At 38.7% G+C, this 27,057-nt stretch overlaps 4 protein-coding genes across 5 annotated transcripts in view; 1 reads left to right on the top strand and 3 right to left on the bottom strand.

Annotated features, from left to right (window-relative positions):
* Window positions 1-247: 247 nt before the first annotated feature.
* On the bottom strand, window positions 248-5,946 carry LOC146314337 (uncharacterized). Its single transcript, XM_084737924.1, has one exon. The coding sequence runs from the start codon at window positions 5,799-5,801 to the stop codon at window positions 384-386; it is 5,418 nt and encodes a 1,805-aa protein (XP_084594050.1). The 5' UTR covers window positions 5,802-5,946; the 3' UTR covers window positions 248-383.
* On the bottom strand, window positions 5,863-8,696 carry LOC146314336 (uncharacterized). Its single transcript, XM_084737075.1, has 2 exons — window positions 6,639-8,696; window positions 5,863-5,883 (listed from the first exon to the last, which is right to left on the bottom strand). The coding sequence occupies exons 1-2, from the start codon at window positions 8,694-8,696 to the stop codon at window positions 5,863-5,865; spliced, it is 2,079 nt and encodes a 692-aa protein (XP_084593201.1).
* A 4,423-nt stretch (window positions 8,697-13,119) lies between these two features.
* Window positions 13,120-21,410, bottom strand: ddx1 (DEAD (Asp-Glu-Ala-Asp) box helicase 1). Its single transcript, XM_084736748.1, has 26 exons — window positions 21,323-21,410; window positions 21,151-21,202; window positions 20,943-21,006; window positions 20,544-20,573; window positions 20,351-20,447; window positions 20,161-20,208; window positions 19,959-20,042; window positions 19,733-19,816; window positions 19,560-19,636; window positions 19,389-19,461; window positions 19,205-19,281; window positions 19,002-19,116; window positions 18,441-18,579; window positions 18,233-18,293; window positions 18,009-18,107; window positions 17,796-17,885; window positions 17,248-17,436; window positions 16,366-16,417; window positions 16,040-16,186; window positions 15,749-15,840; window positions 15,598-15,670; window positions 15,414-15,486; window positions 15,192-15,234; window positions 15,003-15,098; window positions 14,661-14,781; window positions 13,120-13,399 (listed from the first exon to the last, which is right to left on the bottom strand). The coding sequence occupies exons 1-26, from the start codon at window positions 21,336-21,338 to the stop codon at window positions 13,269-13,271; spliced, it is 2,223 nt and encodes a 740-aa protein (XP_084592874.1). The 5' UTR covers window positions 21,339-21,410; the 3' UTR covers window positions 13,120-13,268.
* Window positions 21,411-21,523: 113 nt separating this feature from the next.
* Window positions 21,524-27,057, top strand: part of nbas (NBAS subunit of NRZ tethering complex) — a 224,197-nt gene continuing 218,663 nt past the window's right edge. For both annotated transcript variants that reach the window (XM_084736747.1, XM_084736746.1), the window contains exons 1-4: window positions 21,524-21,756; window positions 22,206-22,257; window positions 23,943-23,979; window positions 26,451-26,528. In XM_084736747.1, the coding sequence (XP_084592873.1) occupies window positions 21,664-21,756; window positions 22,206-22,257; window positions 23,943-23,979; window positions 26,451-26,528 (260 nt within the window). In that variant the 5' untranslated portion in view covers window positions 21,524-21,663. The remainder of the gene's footprint in view (window positions 21,757-22,205; window positions 22,258-23,942; window positions 23,980-26,450; window positions 26,529-27,057) is intronic.

Below are 27,057 nucleotides of genomic sequence, written 5' to 3'. Positions count from 1 at the left end.
CTTAATGATGCGCTTTTTAAACAATACATTTATGGAGCATAAAAATAAGTCATCAACTACAAACTCTCCCAACACAAAATAAGTTTTCATAGCAACAAAGGCAGCCAATAGCATCTGTTAAGTGTATCAAGGATCTCATTCCTGATATTTGCCCTTTTCACTTTCGTTGTGTAATAAAACTCCATAATTGTATGAGTCAATGAGCATATTTTCCTGCTCTTCTTTGATCATTGTTCTCTCACTGTTCTGACATACAGACATCATGGAGTCTCCATAGGATGACTTGGAAGTGGTAGCTTCAAGTCCACTTTCTTTAATCTTCTGATTATGATGTCACATCCAGATCCAAACCAATCTCTGTGCAAAAGGGATAACAGTCCTCTTCACTCAGATGATTTGTCTTTGTTTTTACTATTCGTATATTTTGACTTGGCAGGTGTAGCTCTTTCCTCTTTTGTTTGCAATGCCAACTTTTGTTTTTTGATAGTTTCCTCCCATTTACTTGGATGCATGGCAGATTTCCGTTTCAGTTTGCTCACATATCCAGGGTCATTTTTGTGTCCAATATCAGGTGAAGTGCCTACGTTTATGTCTTTCATTGCTGCCTGAGAAGGACCAGCACTGCATACATCTAAATTTGGGATCTTCTGGTAATCCAGTTTCTTCACTGTTTGTCTCCACTTTTTGTTGTTGAAGGTTTTTACATAGATCGATAGATTCTTTTGCGCCACTACAGCAGGAATTTGTGCAAGTATATTTTTGGCAGGATCAGAATCTCCATGTTGCAAATCAAGATCAAAGTTGTGTCTGAGGATGTCAAGACAAATCTCCTCAAATGTTCCACACAACTTTTCTGCAAAGTTGGTCACTTCACTCATTGCTCCATTGGTCAACACGTTGAGCTCCAGCTTTCTGTTTGGCTGACTGCTGTTAACACGCAGCTTCAGACCTATTTCTTTGCAGAAGGGATAAAGATCCACACTCTTGTGTGGAATATATTCTTTACTTTCAGCATGTGAATCAGCAGGACTTGAAAGACCAACATCGCACTTCTCCATTCTTGATATACTGCTGAGTTCATGAATGACATTGCCCTCACTCTGATTTGCCATATTTACTGATGGCCTGAGACCAGGAAGTTCAAAAACCTTATTTGAAAATTTGACTGCATCTTCACAAGATCTCAGCTGTCTCACTCTATTCATTATTTCATGTGTGAAAGTATTTCTTTGGTGTTGATTCTGCAGGCCAAGGTCAAAGTTGTTCTCAAGAATCTCCATGATGAATTCCTTCTGGGACGAATTAATGGCTATAGCAAATTTAGTTATTTCAAGCAGAATACTATTAGTCAGAGAGTCAGCACTCACGGTTTGCTTAGGGCCAAATCCAACATTGAATTCAAGGCCAACTCTCTTGGACAAGTGGAATTGCCCAAACTCTTTGTTTTGTGGAGAGAGAATTTGTTCTACACGGTTAGAACGCAGTTTCCACATGTTGTTCTCTGTTCCCATTTCCTCTTCTTCCATGTCCCATTTGTTTAGCACACTTTGTGGAGATGGTGTTTGCTCTTCACCTCCACACAGCCTTTTTTCATCATGCTGACTTGTGAATGGTGAGTTCACATTTGAATTGACAGTTGGTAAGCTGGATGAGACGTCAGTGGTGGTGAGGAAAGTGTCATGCACACCCAGACAACTTGATTCTGATTTAGAGATGTCAGTGCTCAAAGAACAACTTTCTGGGTTTTTGAAGTGATCTTCATTGCCAGTGTTTTCTAAATCTGTGCCTTTTTCTGAGTCTAAATCAGACTTTCCTAGAGGACAAGTGTAGTAGTTCTCTGGTCTCGTTTCCTCCTGATCCATATTCCACTCAATTGGTACATTTCTTGGAAACTGTGTTTCCTCTTCACCTCCACAAAGCCCCCTTTCATCAGACTGATTTTCAAATAGAGGGTTGAGTTTTGAATTTACAGTTGGTAAAGTGTGGGAAATGCAAGCTTTGGTCGGCAAAGGTGCACAAATAACTTGACAACTTGAGTATGATTCTCTTGGACTGTCAGAGCTTGTTGGGTTTTTTAAGTGATCCTGACAGCCAGCATTTCTTGAATCTGCGACTTCATTGGAGTAAAGATGAAGCTCCCGTTGAGGACAAATGTATTTGCCTGATTCATTCTGGGAATACCTTTTATGTTTCTTGGGAGAAAACACAAATGGCAATTTGAAGACCTTGTCAGCTTGTTCTTGCTTTTGACGATATCGCTTGACTGTGTTTTGGAGTTTCAATGCAGTAGCTAAAGCAAATTCCCAGCGCCTGTAATGTTGTGAGCTAAGATCAAAGTTATAGTCAAGGATGTCAAACAAAGTGCCTGGGAAATAGTGTCTTCGTTTTTTAGTTAGAAATTTATTTATCTCATAAATTACAGCTGCGGTCAACAGGTTCAAGTCAAGTTTTTTTTTCTGTTCTGATTTTGATGTTACATCTAAATCCAAACCAATCTTCAAGCAAATGGGATATAACTGTTCATTACTCCGATGATTTTTCTTTGATTTTACAACACTTTTATTAGGATTTGGCAGAGTGGCTCTTTCCTCCTTTGTTTGCAGTGCTATCTTTCTTTTTTGGATAGTTTCCCTCCAGTCACTTCTCTGTATTGCCAATGCTGCCGCTCTTATTTTACTGACATGTCCAGGTTGTCTTTGTGAGGGTGGCCGAGGGACAAACACTTCATCGAAGTAGGCGAGCCCACCATCTTCTTCTGCCATCACTTTGTGTTGCATCTGGCCAAAAACTATGAAGGGGGGCTGCTGCATGCTAATGTTCAAGTTGTGTTCAAGGAGATCATGAATGATCTTAAACCTTGTTCCACACAATTGTTTGGCAAAACTTTCCACTTCCATCATAACTCCATGTGTCAAGAAATGTGTGTCAAGTTTCTCTGTTGGTTGGTCCTTGTCCACACACAGGGTCAAACCTATTTTCTTGCATCGAGGGTAACTGTTCATTATTGTCTCCTCTGTTGTTGAGAAGGTAGAGGATGTATCCTTTGCAGGGTTTTTTGTAGAGGAGTTCACATCAGCAGAGACAGTGTCAGTCATGTTATGTAGACGAGGATTCACATGACCAGCATCAGATTCATCCTGCCCAATCTTATGATTTCGTTCTTGATAGCATCTGGGGCAATATGTAAGTCTGTCAAAAGAGGGTTCCTGAATGCAACTCATGTCAGGGAGTTCAAAAGGGATATTCCATCGAGCTACACTGCGTTTTTTATGAGCACGACCATCTAATCTTGTCACAATTTTTTGTGCAAACGCACTGCGATAAAGTTCATCTTTTAAATCAAGATTAAAATTGAACTCCAGTATCTCTATCAGGAAATGCTTTCTGGATGATAGCAGTTCTATAGCAAAGGCATTCAACTCAGCCATGACGCCATTGGTCAAGAACTTGGGATCAAGATTTTGTTTTACCCCAGATCCTACATTGAAATCAATGCCTAGGTTTTTGCATCTGGAGTAAGAATACAGTGGGCAGTGTTCTTCATGAGGCATTGACAGGATTTGCTGAATATGATTGGCTCGCACTTTCCACAGTTTCAAATTGAGATCATTTTCGTGTTCACTGTGAACAGAATTACATACATTTTGGTCCATGATTGTGGCCTGGGAGAAACCAGGACTGCATACATCTAAATTTGGGTTGTTCTTGAAGAGTATTCTTGTGTGGCCCTTTTTCTTGCTTGTTGCTCCTACACAGGAGGCTGACAGATTCTTTTGCGCCACTAGAGCAGGAATTCGTGCAAGAATATTTTTGGCAGGATCAGAATCTCCATGTTGCAAATCAAGATCAAAGTTGTGTCTGAGGATGTCAAGACAAATCTCCTCAAATGTTCCACACAACTTTTCTGCAAAGTTGGTCACTTCACTCATTGCTCCATTGGTCAACACATTGATCTCCAGCTTTCTGTTTGGCTGACTGCTGTTAACACGCAGCTTCAGACCTATTTCTTTGCAGAAGGGATAAAGATCCACACTCTTGTGTGGAATATGTTCTTTACTTTCAGCATGTGAATCAGCAGAACTTGAAGGACCAACATCGCACTTCTCCATTCTTGATATACTGCTGAGTTCATGAATGACATTGCCCTCACTCTGATTTGCCATATTTACTGATGGCCTGAGACCAGGAAGTTCAAAAACCTCATTTGAAAATTTGACTGCATCTTCACAAGATCTCAGCTGTCTCACTCTATTCATTATTTCATGTGTTAAAGTATTTCTTTGGTGTTGATTCTGCAGGCCAAGGTCAAAGTTGTTCTCAAGAATCTCCATGATGAATTCCTTCTGGGACGAATTAATGGCTATAGCAAATTTAGTAATTTCAAGCAGAACACTATTAGTCAGAGAGTCAGCACTCATGGTTTGCTTAGGGCCAAATCCAACATTGAATTCAAGGCCAAGTGTCTTGGACAAGTAGAATTTCCCAAACTCTTTGTTTTGTGGAGAAAGAATTTGCTCTACACGGTTAGAACGCAGTTTCCACATGTTGTTCTCTGTTCCCATTTCCTCTTCTTCCATGTCCCATTTGTTTAGCACACTTTGTGGAGATGGTGTTTGCTCTTCACCTCCACACAGCCTTTTTTCATCATGCTGACTTGTGAATGGTGAGCTCACATTTGAATTGACAGTTGGTAAGCTGGATGAGACGTCAGTGGAGGGGAGGAAAGGCATACCAATACCTAGACAACTTGATTCTGATTTCATGTCAGAGCTCAGAGAGCAACTTTCTGGGTTTTCTAAGTGACCATCATTTCCAGTGTTTTCTGAATCTGTGCCTTCATCTGACTCTACATCAGATTCTCCTAGAGGACAAGTGTAGTAGTTCTCTGGTCTAATTTCCTCTTGTTGCATGTCACATTCACTTGGTACATTAGGATTTGGCAGTGTGGCTCTTTTGTCCTTTGTTTGCAGTGCTATCTTTCGTTTTTGTATAGTTTCCCTCCAGTCACTTCCCTGTATAGCTAATGATGCTGCACTCATTTGACTGACATGTCCAGGTAGCCTGCGAGAACGTGGCTGAATGACGAACACTTCATCGAGCCAGGTGAATCCACCACCATTTGCTTTCATCCCATGTCTGAACAGCACTGAAGGATTTAGGTCTAGGCTCTGCATGCTAATGTTGAAGTTGTGTTCAAGGACATCATTAATCACTTTATGAATTGTTCCGCACAGTTTTTTGGAAAAATGAGCCACTTCCATAATAACTCCCCGTGTCAAGACACGCGTGTCAAGCTTAACTTTTGGTTGATCTGTGTCCACACACAGGGTCAAACCTATTTTCTTGCAGTGAGGGTAACTGTTCCTTATTGTCTTCTCTATTGATGAGAAGATAGAGGATGGACGCTTGGCAGGTTTCCGTGCTTTGCAGTTTACATCAGCAGAGACTGCGTCAGTCATGCTATCTGGACAAGGATAATGTATCTGGTCAGTGTCAGATTCATTCTGACGAAGCTTATGACTTTGGTCTTGATAGCATTTGGGGCAATATGTAATTTTTTCATAGGTAGTTTCTTGAATGGACCTCTTGTCAGGGAGCTCAAAGGGTAATTTCAGTCGCACCCCTGTGCTTGATTTGTTATGGGTACGCAGTGACCTGATTTTTTCCATAGTTTTATATGCAAAGACATTGCGATACAGCTCATTTTTCAAATCAAGATTAAAATTATGCTCCAGGATGTCTGTGATGAAATACTTTCTGGATGATAGCAACGCTGAGGCAAAGGTGTTCAGCTCAACCATGACGCCATTAGTTAAGAATTTGGGATCAAGATTTTGTTTTACTCCACATCCTACGTTGAAATCAATTCCCAATTTCTTGCATCTGGAGTAAGAATAAAGCGGGCAGTCTTCTTCATGAGGTCTTGAGAGGATTTGTTGAATACGATTGGCCCGCAATTTCCATAGTTTTAAACTGGGCTCATTTTTGTGTTCATTGTCAACAGATCTACCTACATTTTGGTCCATGATTGTGGCCTGGTAGGAACCTGCACTGCATGGCTCTAAATTTGGGTTGTTCTGGCAACCCTCTTGTTCCATGCCACATTTGTTTGGTGCATTTCTTGGAATTTGTGTTCGCTCTCCACTTCTGCGAAGTCCTTTTTTAACAAGTGGACTTGCAAATATTGGTTTTGAGTTCACGCTTGGTAAAGTGGATGAGACATCAATGGTTTTGGGAATCGATGCATCCACATCCATACAACTCGATTCCAATTGTCTGTGGTTGTCAGAGCTCAGAGAGCAGGTTTCTGGGTTTTCTACGTGATCCTCATTGCCAGTGTTTTCTGAATCTGTGCCTTCGTCTGAGTCTATATCAAATTCTGTTATAGGACAAGTGTAGTCGTTCTCTGATTTTATTTCCACCTGTTCCATGTCACATGCATATGGTGCATTTCGTGAAGTCTGTGTTTGCTTTTCAGCTGTACAGAGACCCCTTTCATCAGACTGACTTGCAAATAGTGGCTTCAAGTCCAATTTCTCTTTCTCTTCTGATTGTGATGTCACATCCAGATCCAAACCCATCTCTGTGCAAATGGGACAGAAGTTTCCTCTGCTCCCATGATTTTTCTTTGATTTTACGACACTTTTATTAGGATTTGGTAGAGTGGCTCTTTCCTCCTTTGTTTGCAGTGCTTTCTTTCTTTTTTGGATAGTTTCCCTCCAGTCATTTCTCCGCATTGCCAATGCTGCCGCTCTCATTTTACTGACATGTCCAGGTTGTCTTTGTGAGGGTGGCCGAGGGACAAACACTTCATCGAAGTAGGCGAGCCCACCATCTTCTTCTGCCATCACTTTGTGTTGCATCTTGCCAAAATCTATGAAGGGGGGCTGCTGCATGCTAATGTTGAAGTTGTGTTCAAGGAGATCATGAATGATCTTAAACCTTGTTCCACATATATTTTTGGCAAAATTTTCCACTTCCATCATAATTCCACGTGTCAAGAAATGTGTGTCAAGTTTCTCTGTTGGTTGGTCCTTGTCCACACACAGGGTCAAACCTATTTTCTTGCATCGAGGGTAACTGTTCATTATTGTCTCCTCTGTTGTTGAGAAGGTAGAGGATGTATCCTTTGCAGGGTTTTTTGTAGAGGAGTTCACATCAGCAGAGACAGTGTCAGTCATGGTATGTAGACGAGGATTCACATGACCAGCATCAGATTCATCCTGCCCAATCTTATGATTTCGTTCTTGATAGCATCTGGGGCAATATGTAAGTCTGTCAAAAGAGGGTTCCTGAATGCAACTCATGTCAGGGAGTTCAAAAGGGATATTCCATCGAGCTTCACTGCCTTTTTTATAAGCATGAATTCGGTCTAATCTTGTCACAATTTTTTGTGCAAAGGCACTGCGATAAAGTTCATCTTTTAAATCAACATTAAAATTGAACTCCAGTATCTCTGTGATGAAATGTTTTGTGGATGATAGCAGTGCTGATGCAAAAGCACTCAATTCAGCCATGATGCCATTGGTCAGGAATCTGGGATCAAGATTTTGTTTTACCCCAGATCCTACATTGAAATCAATGCCTAGGTTTTTGCATCTGGAGTAAGAATACAGTGGGCAGTGTTCTTCATGAGGCACTGAGAGAATATGCTGAATTTGTTTGGTCCGCACGTTCCACAGTTTTAAATTGAGCTCATTTTTGTGTTCAATGTCAGTGGAGCTGCCTACATTTTGGTCCATGACTGTTGCTTGGGGAGAACCAGCACTGCATACATCTAAATTTGGGTTGTTCTTGAAAAGCGTGTTAACACCCTTTTTTTTCCTGTTTCTTCCTGTTGCACAGCAGATTGACAGATTCTTTTGCGCCACTAGAGCAGGAATTCGTGCAAGAATATTTTTGGCAGGGTCAGATTCTCCATGCTGCAAATCAAGATCAAAGTTGTGTCTGAGGATGTCAAGACAAATCTCCTCAAATGTTCCACACAACTTTTCTGCAAAGTTGGTCACTTCACTCATTGCTCCATTGGTCAACACGTTGAGCTCCAGCTTTCTGTTTGGCTGACTGCTGTTAACACGCAGCTTCAGACCTATTTCTTTGCAGAAGGGATAAAGATCCACACTCTTGTGTGGAATATATTCTTTACTTTCAGCATGTGAATCAGCAGGACTTGAAGGACCAACATCGCACTTCTCCATTCTTGATATACTGCTGAGTTCATGAATGACATTGCCCTCACTCTGATTTGCCATATTTACTGATGGCCTGAGACCAGGAAGTTCAAAAACCTCATTTGAAAATTTGACTGCATCTTCACAAGATCTCAGCTGTCTCACTCTATTCATTATTTCATGTGTGAAAGTATTTCTTTGGTGTTGATTCTGCAGGCCAAGGTCAAAGTTGTTCTCAAGAATCTCCATGATGAATTCCTTCTGGGACGAATTAATGGCTATAGCAAATTTAGTAATTTCAAGCAGAACACTATTAGTCAGAGAGTCAGCACTCATGGTTTGCTTAGGGCCAAATCCAACATTGAATTCAAGGCCAAATTTCTTGGACCAGGTGAATAAACAAAACTCTTTGTTTTGTGGAGAGAGAATTTGTTCTACACGGTTAGAACGCAGTTTCCACATGTTGTTCTCTGTTCCCATTTCCTCTTGTTCCATGTCCCATTTGTCTAGCACACTGTTGTCCATCTTCAGTTTTCTTCTTCCTGGCCTTCTAGGTCTTCATTTTCTTTATTACATTAGGAGAAAAAAAAAAGATAAATCATACACTCTATCTCAGCCTCGAGTCGTACACAATCTAAATGTACTGATTATGTAATATCTGACTAAAAACTGACATTTTAAACATAGGCTTTGCAGTGTCTATTTCTTGTCATTAATTTAATATGTTTTGGTTTTTTGACTGCTCATCAAAAATCAGGTCATCACTTTTGATCTCTAGGTAACTGTTAAGGGTATCTAGTATTATTGTTGACATTTAAAAAGCTTTCTGTTATAAATTCACAAGGTCATCAGCTCTATGTGAGATTAAGAAAGAGCAGAGAAGCAGAATCGATGCTGACTGGCGCTCTTGTCACACAAGACGCAGATGCTACGCCATACCTCATTTGGTTCTGCAACATTGGCATGCTGTCTAAAAATCACACACTGGAGCTGCTTTATAGTAGCATGGTTTGGTTCAGCGTAAAACAAAACAAAACAAAACAAAACAAAACAAAAAAAAAGAACAGAGCCTCCGGTGCAGCAGTATTACACAATCTCAGTATAAAAAGGGCCTCTCACTTCAATTGGCATGAAAGCCTACTGTATCTGTCTCTGAGTCCATGTGTGTGTCATTCCGTTTGTTTTTTTATGGCAGAGCATCGGCACCTTTATTGCAGTTTAACTCAAATTATTGTAATATCTTCATTGGTGTCAGAATGCACTACCTTCACCATGGTGATGGCTATAAATAGGTAGAAAACCTAGCTCAACAGACTGGCCTAAAAGGTTTGGGAACCACTGTTTAGAGAAAGCTCTACTTCCCAGATCTATTTTAAGCACTTGAACCAAATGACAATTCTATTCTACAAATTACCCAAAAGTGTCATCATACACCAGCAGTAGTAGCAGTTAGCCCTACCTTAGGAATTCTGAAAAGCTAGTCTGTCAAGTATCCCGGCTGGAGGAAGAACTTCAGGCATCTCTCTCTTGAGGCTTGCCAGCTCCTGTGGGGTAAAACATCCAAGTGACCCTTGTAGTTACCACCTACAACCCAACAAGTTTTCTGCTCAGGCTCAACAAAAATCCGTGGATATAATACACATATTTAGCCAGGCTACCTGCCTATAAAGACTATAATGCCTCACAACAAACAGATATTTCAGAAGCAGTGGTTACCATAGACATACATAGTATGATTGAGCGGATGGATGAGGCCATCATCTACTGTGATGGTCAACAGCCATCATCCACTGAGTCATTTACCATTATAACATCATGATTTAAAAGCATTCTGTATTTGAGGTAGTGTCTCCCCTCAAAGTTGTTGTACAGTTGATGCCAGTTCAGTTTTTGACACGTAGGGGAGAAAATAAAAAGAAGCTCGCACTCTTATTTTCTTTTTTTTAGCACAAGTTATGGACATGTGGTGCTGAAATGAAGATCCTTTCATTAAGAAATGTCATGTCAATTATTTCTTTTCTACCTCCAAATAATTCTTCTTTGGGCTAAACCCTATTGTAATATATAAATTTAATTTTCTATTTTTTCATTTTCCATCAATTAAAAAGAGCAACCTCTGCGTTTCATGTAACTTTATTCTAGAGTTAGGACAATTAATTGATTATTGAATTACTTGCCAACTATTTTGATCATCAATTAATTGATTTTAAGCAATCAAATATATAAATGTGTATATATATATCAGAAAAAAGTAGCTTCTTAAATGTTTTCTTTGCTTTTTTAACTCCTCTGTGACAGTAAACTGAATATCTTTTGGCTGCGAGACATTTGAGGATATCATCTTAGGCTTAGACAAAACTCTGATTGCTTTTTTTTTTTTTTTTTTTTTTGCAATTTTCTTACATTTTAAAACAAACAACTATTAATCAATTAGTCGAGAAAATAATGAACAAATTAACTGATTATGAAAATTATCGTTAATTGCAGCCCTTTATTCACATCGACAGTGTTGAAAGTCATTCCCTAGTATACCATAATATCGCGATACCACCCAAGCCTACTCTATATTTCTCCCCCGTTCCTCCATGCTCCAGTGCAGATGATGATGAAAGAAAACTGGAATTCTCAAAACACTACGAATGCCTTATATTAAACTCAATGTATGAGTTAAACAAAAAAAAGTATTTTGTAATTAAGATTTTTGCTTCCTTTTAAGGGAGTAAATACAATAAAAAAGAAACTAAAGTGAGCAGGCTACCAGTTTATTTTCGAAAAAAACAAAACAAAACAAAAAGACACTTAAACACATTTACACTACTTGTTAGCCACTTAACTTCACCAATCAGAAAACGAAACATATAAGGTAAATGAGTAATGACCAACCATTTATCCAAGGGATATCCTTTGCAAAGTTACTTCCAGTATGTGGTGACATAAGGCTCTGTGACAACTTCTTTCTTCTTTCTGAAAAAGAGAGCGAATAGCTCCGTTATTATTCTTTCAGGGCAAATTGTCCCCACAAACGGTCGTCCATTGCCCCATTGCAAGATTGTGGCAGAGACACATCTCACAAGCCAGATGTGTCAAGTTACTATTGGACACATTCAGTCTCTCGTCTTCCATTAACAGATATGGGATTTAACAGTAGTGCAGTGCTTTGTATTCGCTTTAACAGTTTTGTAGCTAGCTTAACTTTTCTCACTCAACATGTCGCCTTGTAACATTATTAGGTGCCACTACGACTTCACAACCCAAATGTATGACTTTTGTTCGAATATATTCTATATATGAAGACATATAGCTAGCTCTAAACCATTGTTTTGAACATTGGCGGGAAGAGGGACAATGGTTCAGCCATAGATTTGTTTTTGAGAAACACGCGTCGATCAAATGATTAAAATTGAACCAAACACCAGAGTACACGTACCTAACGTGGGCTAAACGATAACAGAGGCTTTCTTCTCACCTGTAAGTACCGCGTTTAGTTTCCCAAACGACGTTTTCAAACAAATATCCACGCTCAAAATCTCTCCGATGTTGACGAAAGCGCGCTGCTCCTCAACACAGTAACTTTTAACTTCCTTCGGATTGGTCGTCGTCTTCTTCTTCTTCTTCGTCTTCTTCTTTAGGTTTAATGGCGCGGATGCCGCCACCTACTGTATCGGAGTGCGCAACATCATGACAACCTACAATTTAATCCTGTGTGTCTTGTCTTATCCTAGTGACATCCTTTAAACACTTTCCTCTATACCTTTTTACTCTAACAAAGTTTTAAATTTTGTGATAGTCCCTACCCTTTGTGTCATTATTCCAGGGTTTTGACATTCTGTCATAATACTCTGATTGATGATTGATTTTGCTTCTCCTCTCCCAAAACAAAGTACTAAAATATTACTTTCATTTTTTTTATGCACTTGTAGCCGGTTTGTCTGCTATCTCATTTCCCTAAATTCCTACATGTGCCACGATCCAAGAGAAGTGGTCATCTACCCCAAGATGCTGTAAATTCAATAACATCAAATTAATTCAAATAAAAGATCTTCTCAAGCGTTTTCTCCTGATTTTATACTCTGCACTGCAACTGTGGAATCTGATCATATAAATACTACTACTGTTTCCTAAAACAAAATTTATTTATATCCAGATGATGCTAAGCAGACATCTTGTAGTCCACAGGACACTGTCCACTGAGTGTGGCCTCCCTGAACTGCAGTGGCTCCTATGTGTGTAATGTCCACACACACAGACTGTGCACTTTATGTATTAAGATTTTTGTTTTCTGTCATTCAGAGAGAGAAAGAGACAGAGAGGGAGGGAGCAACTGCCAAAATGCCTAATTTTAAGCAACAGTTTTTCATGACACCATTCCCTGATGCTGCCTGTTTTGAAATTTCTACTAAACAAAGTGGAATTCTTAAAACAGTAAACGTATGACTTTAAAAAAAAAATGCATTAATAATGCATATACATATATAATATAATAATAAAATAAACAAATAGAATAAAAGAAACCAACTTGAGCAGGCTACTATAGTTTATTTCAGAAAAAAAAAACATCAAACCACTTAAATACATTGACTTTTTAGCCAATTACTTAACAGCAAAACTTAAATACTTGATCCTGCCATATCAATCAGAAAACACATCACACAATCCAACAAATTAGGATTTGCAGTAGATGCAAGGATTATGTTCTGTATTATTCTTGCAAGTAGTGCAGTGAAGGCCTTTTGAGAGGACATCCCTCAAAATAAGTAGGGCAACAGTCTCAACAGGCCTACATGCTGAATGCTGACAATGGTTTCAATTTACCTTAAGTACAAATTCTAAGCCTAACTTTCAGAGGAGAAATTACACAACTAAACAGAAATCAGGAGTCCAGTTATCTTCTGGTTGCAGACTATGCAGACGTTTGTTTCATACCCAATGTATGAATGTTGACATTTGACACCTTTTAGTATATATTTCATGTAAATCATTTATTTGTTTATATGTTCATGTCTGCATGGAAACTTCCTGTTGCGCCAACATGTTGAAATGTTAATTTTTTCCTTATTCTATATAAGCAGCCAAAGTGTTATGCTAGTTGGGGTGTGTTCAGAAAGCTCTGAAAAGCTGGTTTGGTAAGTATCCCAGGTGGAGGAAGGAACTTTGGGCATCTCTCTCGAGGCTCGCCAGCTCCTGGACAGTTGGGGCCAGAACATCCACGTGACCCTTGTAGGTACCACCTAAGCAAGAGCAACATAAAAGGCACATCATATAATAATATGACACAACTTAATATAATAACTAACTAGCCAAGCTATCAATCTATACAGGCTATAATGTCTCACAACAATCCATACAATAATTGTGCAAACCTGATTCCAAAAAGCTAGGACACTTGTGTAAAAAATGAATAAAAACTGAAGGCAATAATTTGGAAACCCTTTTCAAACTTGAATTTAATTGAATATAGTACAAGACATTTCATGGTCAAACTGCTAAAATAAATGTTTTTTTGAATGAGAAAACTGGTGAATGCAAGTTCTCCTAAATCACTTGTACAAGCCACTTCAGAACAAATCTGTTTGTATTAGTGGTTTTTGTATAAGGTCCATTGTTTCTCATCACACAGTTGCAAGGAATTTAGGAAACTCACCATCTACAATCCATAATGTCATTAAAAGATTGAGAGGATCTGGAGAAATCTCTGCATGAAAGGGGTAAGGCTTAAAAACAGTATTGAATGCCCGTGGCCTTCAAACTCTCAGGCTGCACTGCAATAAAATCCATTGTGAACATATTAAAGATATTACTACAAGGGCAAAGAAACAATCTGGAAAACCTTTGCCTGACAACACAGTTTACTGCTGCATCTACAGATGTCAGTTCAAACTCTACCCTGCAAAGAAAAGACCATATATCAGCAACACCCAGAACTGCCGCTGACTTCTCTGGCCAGAGCTTATCTGTAAATTGACCGTAAATCAAAAATGTCATGACCTCCAGGCTTCAGAGAAAAAGGACCATCCAGATTGTTACCAGTGCAAAGTTTAAAACTGTCACATCCCCACTGATGCTGAAAGGTACAAACAGGTTTTGGAGGAACATGTGATGTTATCTAGATGATGTCTTTTTCAGGGATGCCCTTGCTCATTTCTGCAGTGCATTCTGAAGCACAAAATATGACAATAGAGACCGCGGACTGTCGCGCAACTGAAGTCATATAAGAATCAAGAATAGAAAGAATTTCACTGTCAACAGTTAGTGTCCTCAGTTCCCAAAAGCTTACCAAGTATTGCCCCTCTTCCACCTTCTCTTGAAACGAGTGTATATTTAGTGTATATTTACAAAAAACAAAGTTAATCCTTATCACTTTTGTGGTTATGGGGTTGCAGATATTTTACTGTATAGATTGGATGCCATTTCCCAAGCCAATGGTACACGTGTGACTAAAAATGCTCAACATGGCTGTACACAGTCATCAGTTAACTCTATAACACATACCTCCCAGTGCTTTGCGCTGACCATAGGTGACCTTTCCATCAAAGTCATCAACAGGTACTTTGATGTCTGGCTCACACTGGGTGATGGTGCACTTCAGATGCTCCTCAATTTCTGACAGGAGCTGTGATGAGAGGAATAGAGAAAAGGACATACGTTGATCAAGTAGAACTGAGAGTTCATGATGAGTCGTGTGGAATTATGTCACGCTGGCTTCCCAAAGTGAGGTCATACCAACCACCATCTACTGTAGCTAATACACTAACTATGGATAAATACCTAATACAGCCCTACATTAAATAATCCGACATATTCATTTAAGTTTGTGTCTGTGTCTCCATTCACCTCTTTCTCGTTGTACCAGATGGTGCAGCCTCCATCCTCCTTCAGTCGCGTGTTGTAGCAGCCTCTGCCTCGGTTCGCGCAAACGTGGTACCACACCTGCACATTGTGAAAAGATTTACTTCCACAAATTTTTCAAAAACTATGCAGAATTAAAATTAATTATTGGTGTATTTCTGTCATGCACCCTACCTTCTCTTTCTCCATAGCAACCAAGGAGATAGCCAGTCCCATCCTGTAAGTTAGAAAGAAATTTGATTATGTTAATGATGTTTAGGTCAGTCGAATCATATAGTGATTAGACATTTTGAGGCACAGTGTGTGACGGTTTCAGATAGCAATGAAGATGAATTTGATAAGTTTGTATGATTTTTGAAACAAAATTATAACACTTTTGAGAATGTCTGCACTTACCTCTCAGCTCTTCCAACTCTGCCGATACGATGGACATAGTTCTGCTTTTCATCTGGCAAGGTGACGTTAATCACTAGAGGGGGAAAAAAAGATGAAAGTTGTGAGAACTGATGGCAGGGTCTTCTTTTGTGATAAACGCTGTGTTTACAATCAGCATTTGAAATGGCAAAAATCATATCTTTACCATAAGGAACTCCGTGGATGTCAATTCCTCTGGCAGCCACGTCTGTGCAGATCAAGAGCCTCACTTCTTTTCTCTGAGAACACAAAATCTTTAAACATCGACAGACTAATTGTGCTTTATAAAAAGGACGTCATCATTTTGTCCTTTTTACCTTGAAGCGGTCCAAGTTATTTTTCCGCTCGTTGGGTTTACGATCACCATGAAGACAAACGCAGGAAAACTGGCTGCCTTTACCGTCTGGACCTAAAGAAAAGAGACCAGTGCTGAGGGAGGATTCTGAATCTGTTTTGTTAAAAATACCAAAGATTGTCATCATCATCGACAAAGATGTTGTCATTGATCTTTTATACTTAAGCATGTGCATGCAACGGGATGTTCACGTTTTAAAACATCTGTCCAGTTAAGGCAGAGAAATAAAATTGGTGGTACTAATGCCTCCCACCTCCTCCTTGCTGAATGAAGTACTGTTCCATGTTGTCACAGTCAATCTTGGTGCGACAGAAGATTATGGCCTGGTCCATCTTGTGCTCTTTGATGGCCCTCACTGCGTACTCGCCCTTCAGCACCTTGATGGCTTCTGACCACATTTCTAAAATGCAAATACACACATTTTTGTTCTGGAGTCCTCAACTGTGACTGTTCATAGAAGGAAATGTTGTTATGTGTGTGATGTGCATCGTTAGATGTTTATCAAAAGGTTATACTGACACATCATATTAGAGAGATAAAATCGAAATGGTCAAAACTGGACTGCCTATCTGCTCTTACCGGCAGAATTGGCTCCTGGTCTGGTGTTATCTTTGGCATGGACTTCATCCGTCTATCCAAAGTAAAACAGATCAAAAGAGACTTTGTCAATAAGGGTGGGTGAAAAAAAAAAAGATATTGATAGATGGACTTCTGTACCGATCTTTTGATATAGAAATGAATAACATTGCAAATGTGAATTAAACTGGTAGATACAAGATTATGAAAATCAAGGGCTTTTTCAGTCCACTAGATGGTGCTGAGTAGAGTCAGTCAGTGGAGGTCACAGACAGTTGGACTGGTAAGTTTTTATAATGACAGACATATATACATAGAAGCCACAACGATACGTCAACATCACCACCATATTGGAACAGGCAAGATTGGTCTGTGAACATTTACACATAAACGAGGTACTGTAGTTTTTCTGGATAAAAAGCATCATATTGTTTACATTTTTAAACTGATTTTATGTTATATTCAAGAGTTTATGATGTGCATGAAGTAGGATTTTTTTTTTCTAACTTGCTCCACATAGACATATGATCCAAAGGCCCATGTGGCATCTATGTATTTATGTCTGTGTTTACAACAGTGTTGGTCTGTCTGCTTGATAATCCAATTTTTCTGCAACAAAAACAACAGAAGTGAGATGAATAGACTGAAAACATTATCTTATTCGATAGAGGTGTTGACAAAATTTTTCTTTGGGGTCCTGATTTGCAGTTAAAAAAGGGAATAAAGTACAATATATGTTATCGCAATACTCAGCAAAATAATAAATAAAAATAAGCTTTAAAAAATGTGTTGAATCCGCCACAATGCATCAGCAGCAAAGCAAACCCCTGCTGGATTTTTACTCCCACCATGTCGTGTGTCCTCGGCTCAAGACAAGAGACTTACCCGAATGTGGTTCTTGCCCAGACGCTCCCAGAGGCGATCGCTCTTAGGATTGACAGGCACGACCACGTGGTGGACAGTCTCAGGGACAGAGTCCTCCCCCTTCAGGTCTACCCACGTGGGAAAGTGCATGATTCGCTCAGACAGTTTCTTTACGTCGAATGAATGCAGCGTGGCTGAACAAACAATCACCTGAAAAAGAGGACACGACAACTGCACTGCTACAACCTGCAAACCACCTTCAGATGTACAGTCACACACAGGTACAGGTGCTGCAGTTAAATGATACCCTTAAAAAAAAAAAATACATGAGATAACTTTGATTTTCAGCAACCGAGATAGTTCACTTGAGACTTCCCCATCTTACAGCAATAACATACTATATATATTGTGCTACTTGAGCAACATGGAGGATCGTTAAAGTGTTCATCTAATCCAGCTGTGCCTTGCCTATAAATACATAGAGTGTTTTCAGAAAATATGCAATAACTGCTCTGACTACTGTTTAAAGTGGTCTCAAGTTGTCACTAAAAAGTTTACTGCCGTGCTACCTGCAGTCTCTTGCCGTCAGAAGTGACCTGAGGGATTTGGTTGTGGACCCTGTTGATAAAGTCTGTGTAGCCTGCAGACAGTAAGCCATCCTGAGGGACACAGAGAACACAGATATGTGTATGTGTACTTTCTTGGCTGCGAACAATCAATGCTTTATTCTGATGTAACATAAAGCAGAAGTTATGAAAATACTCTAAATGTGTTGTACATACACACTCATCCAGGACGAGAAAGCGGACTTGGGACAAACTGAGTTTCCCAGTGGATATGAGATCGTCCAGTCTGCCTGGTGTTCCCACGATGATGTCAACCTAATTGTGCGATGACACAAAAGCAGAAGAGAACAGTACAGAGGACATCAAAAACAGAAGAAGAGCAAAGAAATCTGTTAGTTTGAGACTTAATTAAAAGTTTGGAGACACTAAATGTCACATACCCCCTGTTCCAGAGCAGACAGCTGTTCTTTAGCAGCCACACCTCCAATCACAAGCAGCTCCCTGTGGTGGCAGATGGACAAATGTACTGTAGTGTATATACAACGTTTAGAATTAAGCAATGGCTCCATCTGCTGGTACAAAACAGGAACTGCACATTATGCTTTCAGTGGTTTTATGGATTGTCAGCACCAGATCAGACAGTCATACCTGAGTTTGGGGTTTTCCACGTATTTCTTGAATTGCTTGACATTGTTGAGGGTTTGTTCAGCCAGTTCTTTCGATGGTTCAATGATCAGAGCTTTGGGCGCGTTGGACGAGGCTTTCACCTGACTCACTTTGGCACTGCCTGCACACACACAGAGCACAGACAACTATCAACACTGGGATATATACCAGAGATAATGTCTTCATAGTAGTACATTCATATGTGCATCAACAAAGATAAAAATGTAGCTCTTGTACTATGTTTGAATGTCAAATTATGCTGCAACTAATGGTTATTTTCATTATTGATTAATCTGTCACTCATTTGCTTGATTAATCAATTAGTTGTTTGATCCAGAAAATTGTGATGTATATTGATCACTTTTTCCCAAAGCCCAATTTGAGGTCCTCAAATGTTTTGTTTTGTCCACAACCCAAAAATATTCAATTTACTTTCACACAGGACTAAAGAAATGAGAAAATATTCAGATTTGTGAAGCTGAAATCAGGATTTTTTAAAATATATTTTCTAGCTGCACCTGAAACAAGGTTGCATTCACAGACCTGTCTGAGAAGACTTGACCATGTGACCCTCTGGCGCCTGGTCCAAGGGAACAAACCCAGTCTTAGGGACGTGTTTAAAGTCTTCACCACCAAAGTTGAACTTCAGTTCTGCATTCTGTCAAACACATAAGAAGAAGAGTGATTTGTCTGATGTAAACCTGGCTTCTGCTAGTTTGTCTTCTGCCTTTATTTTGATAAGATACCTTGAGGACACAGGCAGCAAAGAAGGGCTGATTCTTCACGTGTTGAGGGATTTCAAAAGCCACACCCAGGTCATTACCTGGAAGAAGAAAACAGAGAGAAAAGAGCAAGAAACATGAGTAACCATCAACTCCAGATTTCATAAACTGTCGCTGGTAATGAGAATCATAACTACTGAGATGGTACCATTTTTAGAGAAGGAAATTTGTCCCTTGTCTAGATCCAGGTAGCACCCAATAGTGTCATGCATGGTAAACTCCTGCAAATAGAGAAGACAACATAAGAAAGAACATGGCTGAAAATTATCCTCCCAAGTGTTTACATATCTAAATAAAACAATCATGCATTATTTGTTACCTCTCCATAGCTGTCAAATTGCTTGTTGTTGGATTTCTTTCCAGTACCACCAAACCCAAAACCATACTTATCAGTTCCTGAAACAAAAAAAAAAAGAAAAAAATTGAAAAGGTTTATTTCAGCTGTTGTATATTCTGTAGCATAGACACTGTGTGAAGAGTGCAAGAGCATACCCAAGTCCAGGGCTGCCTGACTGGTGGACCAGCCAATGCGACACAGACCCTGGTCATGGCAGGCCACCTCATAGTAGTACTTTCCTGGACACCAAAAGACATAGACAAGACGGCTAACAGTTCATTTCAAATCAAAATCAAATCAAATGTGGATATACATCTTGAAATCCTAATTGGTATTGTTTAAATCTTAAGTAATTTAAAAGTACTTGCGTGCATTACACACCTTTGGTGACGCCTTTTGTAGAGCGGCAGCCATGCCACTCTTTAAACTCCCTGCTCTGGCAGCACAGACCATCTGGACCGATTGCTGCACAGGTAAAAAACAGAAACAGTGACAGTGAGGACACAAAGCTGGATTATATAATCAGTTGCGGTGATAACAGATTAGACTGTCCTCCAAACTGTGCTCTTTTTTTCCCTCTTACCAAAGGCTGGACTGCGGTCATAAGGATTCATCTGCCAATTGTTGAAAACTGAGAGAACCAAAGAAACAAAACAGGTTAAACCTCTGCAGATCACCAAACACTGCTTTCATAATTTGTATCATAATGGTACCCTAATTAAGATGGCATATCGAACACACAGACTGCAACCAAATGAAGTAAATGGTCTTACGGGTTCCTCCAGTTTTGATGGAAGCTCTGCCTTTCTTGCCCTCCTGTTGATCCTTCAGGGTCTCATACACAATCTGGATCACTGGGATACTGAAGGCCTGAGGATAAATAATGCCAGTTTGATTAAAAAGACCAAACTGCAAAGGTTAAGCAAGATATATTTGATTTTATTTGTGCGGCTGTCAAGTACTTACACCTGTTTTGCCACTGCCAGTTTCTGCCGCCTAAAAAACAAAAGAAAATGAGATGTAAAACTTTAAAATTTTAAACACCATGAAATACAGCCTTTACATTCATATAATATACAGTAAAATTGCTGAATTGGCACAAAACAAAAGAAAGAATATGGGAAAAAAAAACTCAAAACATGTATGCCCCTCCTGTTTTAACAAATGGTAAAACTCTGCAAAAGCTTCATTGCCAACAGAAATTTTTCATACATATGATGTTTTAAATCTAAAACCTGAACATAATTCTTTCCCCATAACAGTGCAATACATTTTTTGGTGTATGAATGTTTGTTCATTTCAACTACATTTGGCAGTATGAACTTTTTGTGCCTTAGACAAACACAGACAAAGGTGCAAACTTACCATGAGTACATCTCCTCCACCAAGAATAAGGGGAATAGACTCTGCCTGGATGTCAGTGGGAAGCCTGAAATCCAATGAATGAAATGTCAGCTGTTAGGCTTGCAGCAGTGGTAACAGTAACAACAACACGAACAAGTACCACAATACAGGCATGATTTAGCAGTACTGGTGTGGCCGTTGGGCCAGCAGCCCAGTCTGAATGACTTACAGCCAGTCCAGCTCCTCCACAGCCTGCGCAATTTCAGGCATAACCCCCATTTCTGTTAAATAAAAGACATGTGTAATGACTTCGTACGTTTATTTAGCGTTTAAAAAACGTTTCGATATGAAGTTAAATACGAATGCATCCTCAACATGATGAATTAACAGAAAATTCTTACCAGAAAACGCTGCCATTATTGCTGCTGCGAGTGCAACACAACCGGATGTAACGTGTTCAATTTTTCTCTTCGGTGCAACTCGTTTAAAGGACCGGTCTTATGTCATTGGTTCCGGGTTATAAAGCAGTTTGTAAAATACCGAAAATATGTACAACACACATCACTTGTGACACGAGAAACAGAAGCACAAATTTCTATGTCAGTAGGATATCGTAGTATTGAAAGTTAAGTGATGAAAGTAACTTTCCTGAGTGGTTAGAAAGAGTTTCCAAACGCGGGATCCTGATATATTTTGTCCTGTGGTACTCGCCGTAAACGTTTGACAGCTGGTTCAAGTAAATATGGCTGAAGAAAGTGTGATTGAAGGCGAAGATGAAAACATTTTGTATGATTTACTCGTCATTACTGAATGGCCACCAGAGACGGACACTCAGGTTAGTCACACTTTTGTTTATGTTCGTTTCATTTTAATGTGCGGGTGTTTTGTTGAACATGTATTTGTAAAAATGCTCTTCGAAAGTCAACTGTAATCAGGTGCATGGGGTCAACCGCTCAAAGCCACGTAGCACATATGTACTGTTAACATTGCTAGCGCAGTCTTTATATTCTCATTTTGCAAAACGGTAGTTTAAAATTTTCATCGCTGTCACACGTGCAATGTTAAATTAAGTTCCACACATAAGGAAACATTCATATTGTGGCGAATTAGCTCGCTAGCCCAAAAGTATGTGGCGCTGCCGTTCATGAAACAAGTTGCCCTAGCAACAGGAGGAAAGTTCATCCATGGCACTTCAATGTTAAGTTAAATAATGAGTCATTACCCCGATACTTTTAGTTTGAGAAAGATGTGAATAATAAACCTGTGACTTTCTAACGTTTGCAGTTGCGAGGCAACAAGGAGTACAATACCTCACTTATTGCAAAGGCAGTGACTGGTAAGATCTGTTTTTTTTTCTTTAATCTTAGTTATGATACTGTGCATGCCGAATAGGGGCATATTACTTTATCACCAAATACATATTAAGCAGCAGAGCTTTTTCGAATTCCTTGTGTTCACTCCTAAATTCAGCAACAACATTAGCTACCTAATATGCAACACTTAACAGCTTTATGGTTATATTTGTTTTGAAGGAGTCTGCTTCCACCAGAATACGGTGTGGGATTGGTAGCAAGGTTTGCCAGATTGTTTTGCTTTTTTCCCAGCCCAATAATTGCTCAAAGTCTGCCCAAATTAATTTAAAAAATGCTCAAATATTATCATTAAAAACAATACAAATTAATTCATAAACAGTAGCCACGGTGTTGTGGTTCATCACAGTATTTCAGCATGACATAATAAAACATCAATTCAAGTGTTTATAGGTGCTCTGGAATGCTGTCAAAAAGCCAGAGAAACAATGATGTTGTAGCCTCATGTTGCAACCGTAGAAGTTTCTGTTACAGAGTTGCAAAAACAGTGCAGATTAGTGATGAGAGCAATGAGTCTGTTCTTCATTGATTGATTAAGTATTTGTCTATAAAGTATCAGAAAATGGTGAACCACAACTCAAAGGATATAGTCATATTTAAGAAGCTGGAATCAGAGAATGTGGACATCTTTTCAAAAGAATTATTTAAACCAATTAGCCTAATCGATTATCAAAGTTGGCAATTAATTTAATAATTGATTAATCCAATAATCGTTGCAGCTCTACTACAGTAAGATAACAGTAAGCTGTGAGTGGATGGTAATGATGGTAACTCATGTCTCCTCTCAGCAGAATAAATAAAATATCAAAGTTGTGCTAAGTGACTGGATGTGTTCGCATAAGTAAGGAATACAATTTATGAATATATTTTTAATGTACTGTAATATTTAATGTAATTAGAGACCAGGCCAACTTATGTTAAACCTGCCCTACTCTTGTCCACTAGCTTACCCCACACAGTGCAACCTAACGCCATTCAGTTGGGCAGCAAAGTGCCAATCTGGCAACACAGGCTGTGAAAGTGTCATAGAAGAAAGAAAAAAGGGTTCATTGAAGTTCCATTTATGCTTTATTCACAAAAGTATTTCCTCGTTTTTAACACTGTGAAAACACAAGACAGGATCAACTTTTTGTTGAACTCCTTGACGAAAATTTCTGTGCAGAAATTACAGAGGCAGAGCCATGATTACTCTAGTTTATTCTGTGTGTGTTGGAGAAAAGACAACATCTACATATCTTCCCCAATTTGAAATAAAGAAAAGATGCATATTAAGAGGCATCCTATCACAGACAACTTGGCATGTAAGATATCCAAATAAATAACACATTATACATTAGATATCTAAGTGTTGGCCAGACTGTGATGATACCAGAGTGTCTGTATATCAAAGAAAACAGATTTTTCCAAAATCATACATGACGAGGTGCCAGAATAATTGGGGAGCAGTCATTGGTCCTGGAAGGTGTTATGGTTTGTATAGTTAGACAAATTTTTACCTCAATTGTGTGAATTGTTTTTCAGGTCCTATATGTCCCTGAGCAAGATACTAAATCCCCGAAGGCTTCAAGAGACGTTTGATACAATAATCAGTAAAATATGACATTATCACACTGTTACTATATGCTTACTAACTGTGATATATTTCCTGCAGGGCCATTTCGCTTGGTCTTGCACTACTTGTGGTACAGGTAAGTCCATCATTATTATGCCGACAGGTTAGGGTCCGTTATCGACATTATTTCGTCAGTGTAATGGACTGACATGCCATATGAAGCTGTGATTCATGGTGCTTTTAGGATGGAGGTGTGTCTGAATGCATCGCATTATAAGCACAGTTCTGACTTTTAATTCTGTCACCTAGCTTATATTTAAATTAGCCACCTTATAAATGCAGACGAGAGAGTACATTTAACAGGCACTGGCTAATGAAATCCTATCCAAGAATCAGTTAATGTGCAACAAAACAACTTCAAAAATATCTGAATCTGAAGAATTGTAGGTCTTTTTTTCTGTCATGGTGACGTTCCTTTATGGTTTGATGGTTAAAAATCTTTTAATGCTAGTTTTTGATGATTGTGCTGAGTCACATTAAATTTACTATGATAACAGCACAAACACTGAACTACTTAAGAAAATAACAGTACTTTTACTTGAATGTTTAATGGAACCTCTCTGAAATCAATTAGAGCCAGACTCGCTAGTTCAGTGATTTGACGAACATAAGCATATTCTTTTAGATGTAATCTGGAATTAAAACAGACTGCTGCAACTTGTTCCCTTAATGGAAATCCTGTAAATAGGTTTAGCTGAAAGAGAGATAACATACAAGCCAATTAATGTTTATTTGTATAGCGTCAAAACATAACAGAGTAATCTCAAATAGAGCAGGTTTAGACCGTATTCTTAATAAACCCAATTGTTCCCAACATGACAATGAAAAGCCAAAACAAATTGATTTTCATCCTGAGAATAACTCTCGGTTTAGTCATGTCACTGTCTGATATATTACATTATATAGAGGTACTGAATTAGCAAGTTTTAGCTTAGATTTGGCTGTCTTGATTTTTTTTCTCTGTCTCAGACTAAAAGGAAAGTTTATGTGCATCTATTGGCAACAGATGTGAGCAGGACTATACTTTGACAGACTGTACTAGGCTTAGTACTTAATGAAATCTACTGAACAAAACTCTCATAGACACAATCCTGTATTCAAGACGTACAATTTAAAGTTTTTTTTTCTAGGTAGTGTGAATGTCGACCTTGTCCACCGTGCTCAGTATCTGTTGGAACGTGTTAACAGATGGCTGGATGTGGTCTGCAGTGGATTCTGTAATGCTCCAGCACCAAGGCCTGCTTATCCTCTCAGCAGGTGGTTAGCTAGCACCATCAATAACCTCTTTAAATATTTAAGAACTCCTCTGGCCATGTTTGCCTCTCAGCTCCTTCTCTTTATGTGGACGAGGAAGGATCAGGAATTTTATTTTATACAACCAGACAGAAGAGACAGACTGCCTTCCACATGCATGGCTACTTTTATTTGTTGAAGTGGTTAAAACAGGAGATTCTTGCGATTTTGTTGTAGCCCAGAAAAGACAATGGCGCCATACAAAAACACAGTGATGATAAGCCTTTAAAAGCATTTTGAGCATTTTTGACGGTGGGTACGAATCAGATTAAGCTAATCAACAAATTAAAACAATCCAGTAACACCCGAGAGGGCAGTTTGCAAATTGCAAAATTACCCAGAAACTTGGAAAATCTAGTTTGCATTGCTGATGAACTTGAATATTTGAGCTGTCTGTGGAAATTATTCCACCAAAAATATATTCTTCATATTGACATTTTCTTGACAGTTCATTGAGTGTGAATAAACACCAAATGAAATAAATAAATAAATGAAGATGATTTCATGGCCATTTATTTTAATCAGATTTTTGATTTGATTTGATTTCATTAATTTGATTTGATTTGATTTAATTAATTTAAATTAATTGGATTTGATCTCATTTTTAATTTAACTTAATTTTTTTTTTATCAGCTTAATTTAACCTTATTTAGGTTGATTTAATTTAATTTCAGGTTTAATTTACCTTAATTTATTTTGAAGTTTAATTTAATATTATGCTTTATTTAATCACATTTAATTTTGATATTTACTGAAATATTTTTTAATTTAACTTAATTTTATTTTAATCTGATTTTATTTTACTTTTTTTTTTTTTTAAATCTGACTTTAAATTTTTTTTTTAAATTGTGTAAAACTGAAGTGGAGACATGTACAGAGACACATTAACAGAATGAAAGGACAAAGCACACCACAAATAAACAAAATCCATTTCCTGTTGACACTCTTGTGTATTGATGAAGTTAAGTTTATATTCATTGACACAGACTGGTCACCTGTCAACCAATCACTGTAGAGAGAGTGAATAAATATGATGTCATTCATAGTAAAAGGATCAACCCTGTCCCTCAGTAAAAGCTGCTCTCAGCAGCTTTGTGAAAAACTCTGCTTGGAATTTTTAGCCCCGTTTAGAAGGAAACCTTGTAGCAAGACGAAACACTTTGTGAATACGGGTCCTGTTTAGCTGTTAATAATGTTTTTAATCTGCTCTGTATCTTTCTGATTGTTTTGTTTGTTTGATTCTGTTAACTTCAGCCCCTCCAGCTCGTCTCTGCCTGTTGGTCTCGTCCGCCTGGCAAACAAGCAGATCAACTGGCAGCTGGTGCTTGCAAGGTGCAATACAAACACACACTCAGACGCACACACACACTTGATCACTGTTTGTGATCAATACACAAATGTGGTCTACTTTGTCGCTGACATGCACTAAGCCTACCCCTCTTCTCTTTTTTTTTTCTCCCCTTTTTGCGTATCCCCTAAACCAATCATTTCATTGTACTCATTACAACAGACAAACCAAGTAGAAAGGCAGTTTTTAATTGGCTATTGATTCAACCATGTAAGACAGTGTTAAGTGAGGACAAATGATGCTGCAGATGTCCATTAGTCTGATGTGCTTGATCCTTCCATTTTATTTCTGTCTGCCCTTAAATCTTTCCTCCTCATTTCATTCCCACTGAAACCATCTTTGCTCTTTTTAATGCTCCCAATTATTATTGTTTCTCCTCCAGTGTGGATCTTATTCCACTCTTTCTCCTTTCCATTCAAACTGCCCTGCTAGACATACACTCACACACTCTTAGAAATAACGTCTTCAAACCAGGTTCTTCCTGAAGGACTGAGCTTCTACCCAGATCCATTT

This window comes from Lutjanus erythropterus, chromosome 15, assembly GCF_056507025.1.
Source record: "Lutjanus erythropterus isolate fLutEry1 chromosome 15, fLutEry1.hap2, whole genome shotgun sequence".
Lineage (NCBI taxonomy): Eukaryota > Metazoa > Chordata > Actinopteri > Lutjaniformes > Lutjanidae > Lutjanus > Lutjanus erythropterus.
The sequence above is the reverse complement of the archived record's forward strand: the minus strand, read 5'-3'. Positions and strand labels throughout refer to the sequence as shown.

Coding starts and splice junctions, on each gene's coding strand:
- LOC146314337 (XM_084737924.1), bottom strand. CDS start 5,801: ATGGTTGAGCTGAACACCTTTGCCTCAGCGTTGCTATCATCCAGAAAG.
- LOC146314336 (XM_084737075.1), bottom strand. CDS start 8,696: ATGGACAACAGTGTGCTAGACAAATGGGACATGGAACAAGAGGAAATG. Junction 5,884..6,638: donor CAAATCCTAATAAAAGTGTC/GTAAAATCAAAG, acceptor TTCTTACTCCAG/ATGCAAGAAATTGGGAATTG.
- ddx1 (XM_084736748.1), bottom strand. Junction 18,580..19,001: donor GGTCAAGTCTTCTCAGACAG/GTCTGTGAATGC, acceptor GTGTGTGTGCAG/GCAGTGCCAAAGTGAGTCAG. Junction 14,782..15,002: donor TCTGGTACAACGAGAAAGAG/GTGAATGGAGAC, acceptor CTCTCATCACAG/CTCCTGTCAGAAATTGAGGA.